The sequence below is a fragment of the Myotis brandtii genome, unplaced genomic scaffold (genome assembly GCF_000412655.1).
Source record: "Myotis brandtii unplaced genomic scaffold, ASM41265v1 scaffold125, whole genome shotgun sequence".
Lineage (NCBI taxonomy): Eukaryota > Metazoa > Chordata > Mammalia > Chiroptera > Vespertilionidae > Myotis > Myotis brandtii.
In genome coordinates, this window is record NW_005354385.1 from 8,534,084 (window position 1) to 8,542,336 (window position 8,253).

The following is an 8,253-nucleotide window of genomic DNA, read 5'->3' on the forward strand; positions in this document are numbered from 1 at the left end:
ATAGTTCTGGTGGCAGACAGATCTCCTAGACACTAGAGCAAAGTGAGCCTAGAGCAAGTTACTGTTGCGGTGGGGGATGGAAGGAAAGCAAGGAGAGAGACATAAGTAAAATCAGAGTGTCTAAAAAAAATTAAAGGGGAGATACCCTAAAACTTCCAGGAAATCTCCACCAATGAAGCAAAGAAAAAAAATGCCTGTGTTATTCTGTGAGCCACAAACCAAACTGGGTTGGGGGTCTCAGACCATTCGCTCATATGATTGCAAAGACAGACAGAAACTCCAAGATTGGAGAGGGCTCCCAGATTGGAGAGGGTGCAGGTCGGGCTGAGTGGCCCCCATATCCCCCAGTGCATGAATGTCGTGCACCTGGCCTCTAGTAATATTATAATAGGAAGAGATGAGGTGTGTACAAGCTAAAGAAATAGCAATGAAAATAGGAAAGAGGATGGATTCTAGAGACATGTAAGAATTGGTGAAACTCAGTTGAAATGGATATGGAAATTAAAACAAGGAATTAAAGATAATTACTGTATTTGATGATGGGTAACTGGATGGATGTTTGTGTTCCAAATCAAAAACAGTGTATAGGAATAGCAGCAAGTTTAAGATGTGGGGTGGTTGCCATAGTTTAAATTCCACTTTACATGTAAGTTCTTATTTCAGGAAGTAACTGAATCCTGCACTCTTAAGAATTCATAAGGAATTCTAGGACTGAAGACATGGTTTATGTTCCAATCTGTCCCTTTTATAGTAGGTTCTCCTGCATTGTTATATTGCATTGCTGAGCATACAACTAAGAGTCTTGGTTCAAGGCTGCAGGATTTTTCTTCTCCTGCTAACCACCCATAATTTATTGAAGGTTCAAATTGTTTTGGTTGGAATTTCAAAACATCAAAAGAGTTGGATTGAAGACAGCTATCTCACTGGAGAAATAGAAAATTGGAATCCAGCAGGTGATTCCAACCAGCCAACTATCTATCAAAAGGTTGGTGGAACAATGAATGTACTAGCAATTCATCCTGGAGACCTTCTATGGACTGCCAAATTTATTACAAAGACCAACTAGATTTTAAACTGCAGACTCAAAAACTCAATCAGGAATTGATTAAACTATTGAAAGAGTAGGCAGCATAGTCATCAAGTCCAGTTGATTTGGAAAAATGTTTTATCGCTCTTCCTTCTTTCAAGAATGGAGAATGAATTAATGCCATTGTCTTATGACCCTCTGAGTTGGTGGGTAAATTTTATTCATTTAAATTAGTATGGTAATCTCCAAATCTCTACAGACAGGGTCAGAGAACTTTTATGATGCAGATTTTATCTTGCAAGCATACCATGTAATATGTATTTTTTATGAGGGCCTGGAGGCAGTTGAATTAAGAATCCCATGGTTCCCTAGAATAAAGAGACTGAACAATTGTAGAATAATAATGGTATTCTAACACTGTATAGTGCATAAATCCATCTGTCTTTTTCAGGCAATTTCTCCTCCCAAGGTGGTCAGATGTTGCATGTGCTGGGGGACAAAGTTTTTATCATGTCACTTTAAGCAAAATTCAAAATAAACCAAGTTTATCTTTGGCATCCAAATTCATACTTTTCTCTGCCTCCTTCCCCAGCCACACTGGCTGCCTTCCCACGCTAACCCCTCCAGACACTCAAAACTCTATTCCTTTCTTATTTTCTTCATGCCCACTCTGTCAAAAACTTCTTTTAAGAAGACACTGGATAAACTGCACAGTAGAGTTTATATGTTTGATGTAGCTTAAATTGGTATACTATAATTATTTTCATCTGCTTCTTTTTTTTCAGCTGTAGAAATGAAATGTTCACCAGAGTGGAACTTCAAGAGCTGGCAAACATGTGGGTGCTGAGGAGACCACTCTAATCATCCCTCCGGGGTCTGCTCCCACCTCCATGTCCTGTTCGCTGGCAGCATTGCAAGGCAATGTTCTCTTCCCCTTTCCACTTTTGCACCTAGGAAAACGGAATGTATGTTAAACGTGATTCTGATGTCCGAGCTGGCTCCCTCACTCCCTGCCCCTTACCAGTGACCTAAAATAAATTCCAGAAAATGTTCTACTGTTACATCAGTTCTCTTCCCTGTTTTTGTTTGTTTTTCATTTCTTTTTGTAGCAGGTCTGACAACTGAACATGTTATTCTTTCTTCTTTATATATTCTACCACATCCTATATTTGGGATTCCTTTTCCTTCTAATTTTGTTCTTCTTCCCCCATGTACCCCAGGCTCCTTTCATTAAAAAAAAAAATGTTTTTAATGTACTTTAATGTGGGTCATCATGGAACTGATAACAATAACCACCGAGGGCCAGTTCCAAAGAGTAACCCCTTTGAAGCCTCATTAAAGGGCTTCCCCAATGTTCCTATACCCAGGTACAAAACCATAGAGTTGTCCTTTTCCCTGATTCAGTAATAAAGACCTCAAATGTACTGAAAGTTGTGCAGTATGTGGCAAAAGTAAAATTATTATTTTTTAAAACAAAATTAGAGAACTGGAAAAGGTAAAATAGAAATGTTCTAAATGCGACATTTTTAAAAGAGGTAGTAACTAAAACCTCTGTAAATAAACAAAATTAATACACATATTTTCTTTTATACCTTTATTTAAGAAATATCAGTCTAGTTATACTAATTGATTAAATTAAGTTTCTCCATTCAGTGGAGTCTATTTTACAAAGACACCACCCGAGGAAACATGAATATGGATAAAAAAATAATGCCAACCCAAAATAATATAAGCAATCATTAAATCTATAAATAATTTTATTCACCTTTTAGTTCCTAAATCAAAGATTTTTCACTGTAAAGTCAATTCACATGGACGTCTTAAAAATACAGAAATAGGTATATACTTAGAGTACATTAACTATCAGTGACAGGGTTTTATTCTTCTCTAGTTATTTCTCCCTAGAGCCATTTTTTCCCCCTCAAAAAAAAAAAAATCAGATATGCAGGGAAGGCAGGCACATGGTGAATAGGAGGAGCAGGACCAGTTCAAGACAAACACAAAGTGTCCCCATTTGGCCTCATTGAAGCTGAAGTTAGAATAGTTTGAATAGTTATTTTCATCCTCAAACTGCATGCCCAGGAGACCTAGCTTAATTTGTCTAGATAAAGGAATTTTTTCACATTTCTATGCCGAGTTATTTTCCCCCTATGATTGTCAATACTAAATTGTCATCCAAAATTCCAAAGAAATGACTCCTGAGAATTTAGCAAAACCTAATTTCTTTCCAGAGATCATTAGCAGAACATTCTGGGGACTGAATCAAGGAAAGACCTAATTTGTAAAATGGCTCAGTGGGAAAGGCCCTCTTTCATGCACCCTCACTCCCCTTATAATAACCGATTATGAGAAGCTTCCAGAAATGGAAGAGAGAGCAAGCCCAGACAAAGATGGCTGTAGACACAGCAGAAGCTGAATGGATATATATATATATATATCTCCTATCTAATAATAGACAAACATGGTAATTGACCATACCTTCACTATGCCTCCCATTGGCTAATCATCGCGATATGTAAATTAACCGCCAACAAAGATGGTGGCTAATTTGCATACTGCAAGTGGGGCCGGCAGCGCACGACGCTGCCCATGGGACCCGGGCCCCAGACCCCTGACCCGGCGAGGCGGGGCCGGTAGCGCCCAACGCTGCCCGGGAGATCCGGGCCTTGGATCCGTGACCTGGCGAGGGAGCAAAGCGGAGGAGAAGGGAGAGAGCCCAGGTGGCAGAGAAGGGAGGGAGTCAAGGGCAAAGCGGCGAAGGGAGGGAGCAAGGGAGCGAGGCAGCGGAGAAGGGAACGAAGCCCGCCTCAGTGGGCTTCGTTCCCTTCTCTGCTTCGCTGCGGTCTCAGGAAGCCCTATTCTTGCAGGAATAGGCCCGAGGAAGCCCTATTCTTGCAGGAATCTTCCTGCAACAGGCCTCTAGTATATATATATATATACACACACACACACACACACATACATTTTATTGATGTCAGAGAGGAAGGGAGAGGGAGAAAGAGATAGAAACATCAATGATGAGAGAGAATCATTGATTGGCTGCCTCCTGCATGCCCCCAACTGGGGATTGAGCCTGCAACCCAGGCATGTGCCCTTGGTTGGCATTTAACCTGGGACCCTTCAGTCCACAGGCTGACGCTCTATCCACTGAGCCAAAGGAGCTAGGGCTGAATGGCTTTCTATACTGTAGGGTCACAATCTTTGTGTTGTGAGGGCTGATGGTGGACACACAATAACTTTCAGATTTGTCACAACATTCCAAACATAATTTTCTTACTATTGAACAACAAATATATGGTGTGTTTAAAAGACTTTTTATTTATCTGCAACCTTTGGTAACTCAACTCTCTAAAACACTGGGCATTTTCTATTTTGTCCCTCATCAAGTAAATATTTAAACTTCTAAAAACTAGTTTCAAAATACACAAATAATCTTTTTTTTATAGTATAACAATTTGAATAGAAATTACTTTTCAAAACAGCAACAAAAAGCATGGATAAGAACAATTTTCTCTAAAAAGCATAGAGGCAGATCCCCCAAGCAAAACAATCTAGTCTGTTATTGTCGCACTGTTATTACAAGCACAGTAGAGAGTTCTGAGTGGTACAAAGAGAACTTCTGAACACTTATCATCTTTGAAGCCTCATTAGAACCCATTAACATCTCTAAATACAAGGACAATCTGGCACTGTGAAAAGACTCTGTGGAATGCAGATGTATGCAACCCCAATAAGACAATTATGGAGTTTCTTAATGTTGTAGAATCAGATACAGAGAAGCATGAATGTGCTTTACAAATTATACTGCACTAAAATGTGATAATAATATTTGTTATCCAAATTCAATGTTCTCTTTACCATGCACATCCTAAGTGCAAAGACTCAAACTAGAATGTTTGAGATTCCTTAAAATGGCCTGTGAAACATTTATAAATGTGCTGAAGAAGTCAATTTCGTCGCTGGAATGTAATATTATTTCAAAGCCCACAGTAGATGCAATGATCTTCATCTTAAAAAAAAGCAAATTCCTCTCAGAATCTAATATAGAGAGAAGTGGTTTTTAAATCACATCATGTTTAAGATACAGTGGAAGGTTTAACCACTCAAGGCAGCTTTTGTATCTATCTTTATAAACTCAAATTTATTTCCTACACTGAATCTATTTAGAAATATGTTCTTCACAGTGAACATCACTATGGAAAATGCATTTTCATTTAACTGATTTTGTGATATTCTACATATAAATTTTTAGTCACTAGGCATGCCTAGTTTTCATATTGCTTGCTCATAGAAAGAGAAAAAATACATTAAAAAATGTCTGTTTGGTCTCTATAACAATGATATTACTCACTGTAAATTTATAAATGGGTATTTTGTTTTTACATGTCAGTTTAAATGTCTAACATAGTGTCTGGCACATAGTAGGTGTTCAATATATATCTGTTTATTTTATTTGTTTTCTTTTTGTTTTATTTATTTCTTTTTGTGCAGAATGTTGTGATTCTTTTGCCTAAACTGGGAATCTCAAGTACTCTATGTCCAAGCATATTGACACAACTCCTTTTCTGTGTTGCCAAAGTAAAGGGACCGGCCTCAGTGAGTGCTAAGTTCAAGTTAAATGCCATTTCACAGAGATTATCTCCTGGTTGTCAGTGATTTTTCTCCCCAGATGATACCATCTATTTTTTATTTTCATGGTGACAAGAACACCCTGACACAGTAAGTAGAGTATAGTTGAAAGGTTTCTATGAATATTCTTCCACAATTAGTTTGCAACTCTTGGGCAAATGGAAGGTTCATATCAATGTTTAATTACACAGGCAAGAGAGTTTTAAAAAGTAGAATACTCTTGCAACTTATTAAAAATCTTGCAATATTGAGACTCTTAAACTAAAAAAGTGAATGGAGCCTTTGGCCAACATGGAATAAAACATGGACATAATTTACCCTCACTCCCCCCATTCTGAAAAAACAACAACAACAACCAAACACAAAAAATGCACAAACATGGGATACAGAGGTTTCCAGAGACTAGATATCAGACAATGAAGGATCTCTAAGTGTTGTAAACAAATGAATGAGCCCCATGATTGTGTCAGCTTATTCCCATGAGTTACCAGACTGGAGCACAGGGATGGTAGACTCCGACAAAACCCAGGAAACTCCTTACATTGAGCAGGTGAAGACAGAGTTCACCAGAGAAAGTACAGAAGGGTAGAGAGCTTCCCTTACAAAGAATTCCAGAGGCCTATAGAAAGTCCCATCAAGTGTTCAAATGTATACTGAAAGCATATGAATACTTGTGAAAAAAGTACATAAGTTTGAGGACCTTTCCAAAAGGATTAGAGAGAACAATGACAGGACTTCACGCAGTGCTTAGTCAGTTAGAAGATTGTCTGGTCCAACCAGCCAAATTGGAAAACCTCCTGATTCATATTACAGAGGATAAAGTACCCAGAAAGGTAGTACGGGGTAATTACCTTTAGATAATACTACTCTGATTCTGACTAATGAACCTTGAAAGCAAAACAACAACAAAAAATGTTTAAATTCTTTCAACCAACTTAATTTGGCCCAGAAAAAAAATCAAGAATATTTACCAACAAGGTAAAAATTAACGATTTTTCATCAACTAAAAAATTTCCAAAAATGAAAAGAAACAGGAAATACAAAAAAGACTGACCCATAGCTAATTCCAAAATAAAATGCTTGACAGAAAAGATTAAAAAAATCAAAGAAAAAAATACTACAGTGTGAAGTGGGAAATATAGTCTATTAATAATAGATTGCATATTGTAGAAGAAAAGGTTAATAGAATTTATGATATATTAGTAGAAATTATGCAAACTAGAAAAGAGAACAAATTGAGTAACAATATACAAACATAATGAATGCAGTGCCAATGAGCTGTAGGACAACTTTAAGCGGCCTAACATATGTGTATGTGGAGACCTTGGAGAAATAGAAAGGACTATATAACACAACAAAGCTGTTAAAGAGGGGGTGATTGAACTTGATAGAAAAAATATCACCTTAAAATATTTTCACAATATGTGTATACCACCAATGGAATGTACATTAAAGATAATCCAATTATTGCTCAATGTAATCGTGGTTAAGAAAACTGGAGAGTTTTACAATTTCAGAATGTATAAAAAATATAGATTTATAGAATAATATAATTTCATAGCTAATAACAATCTTAAAGAGTACCTAGTTTAATACCCCCAATTCTTCAATCACAGACTATAGAATTTAAGAAAGCTAGTAGGGGGCATGTAGGATAACATATCCATAGTTATTAATTATGATATAAATAAGAAGCTGAAATCTATGAAAGCTTATTGATTTTTGGAGAAAATATCTGCTAAGTTTCCGTCTAGAGTTGTTTCCAGTTTTATAATGTTTTCTCAATTAACTTGTGTATCATTCTCTTGTGCATTTTCAGTTATGTTTTTCTCAGAACCTAATAGCATGTATCAACATTGACTTTGTGTCAGTTAATAAAAATTGTTGAATTGCTATCATTTGTCAGCAGGCAAAAAATTTAAATGCTTCATTTGGGAGTAACATCAAAATTTCAACAAATTAATACTTAATTGTTCAAAAATCTGTTATTGGTTTCTGATTGCTTCTCACTTTAATTCATGGGTGTAAGAGGGCTTTTTCCAAAACTTTAATTGTTCCAGTCTATTGCTCAAAACCTTTCAGGGCTCCATTGTTTCTTATTTTAAACTAGGTGCCCAGGGCACTAATTTGTCCACCTTAAAAGGAACTGTGGGCTGTGAGGCTGCGGTGGGCACAGGGGCGGGTCTCGGCCCATCCTCCACGCCCCTGCCTGGCTCCTCCTGCCACAGCCCCCAGTCCCCTGTCTGCCAGCAGCCCTGCTCCTGCCACCACCCCTCCCACGTGCTGACGGTACCAGCCCCGCTTGCACCCGCTGGTGGCGCAGAGTGATTGGGGCCAGCACCAGCAGCAGGTGAGAGCAGGGCCAGTGCAGTCAGTGGGTGTGAGTGGTGGCTGCTGCCCCAACACCCCTCAGGAGCAGGGAGAGGTGGAGAAGCCCTCAGGGGTGATTGGGCCAGCAGCCACTGCTCGTACCTGCTGACAGCGCTGAGCGATCGGGGCCGGCACCGGGTGCCAGCAGTGGGTGCAAGTGGTGGCTCTGGTGCTGGTAGCAGGTGCAAGTGCCAGGCAGAACTGTGGAGTGGGAGCAAAAAAATTTC

At 38.5% G+C, this 8,253-nt stretch overlaps 1 protein-coding gene across 1 annotated transcript in view; it reads left to right on the plus strand.

Moving 5' to 3' along the window:
* KCNJ3 (potassium channel, inwardly rectifying subfamily J, member 3) overlaps nt 1-2,071 on the plus strand; it is a 210,198-nt gene extending 208,127 nt beyond the window's left edge. Inside the window, exon 3 of the mRNA XM_014534062.1 lies at nt 1,813-2,071. Coding sequence (XP_014389548.1) covers nt 1,813-1,874 — 62 coding nt within the window. The 3' untranslated portion in view covers nt 1,875-2,071. The remainder of the gene's footprint in view (nt 1-1,812) is intronic.
* Nucleotides 2,072-8,253: the final 6,182 nt, after the last annotated feature.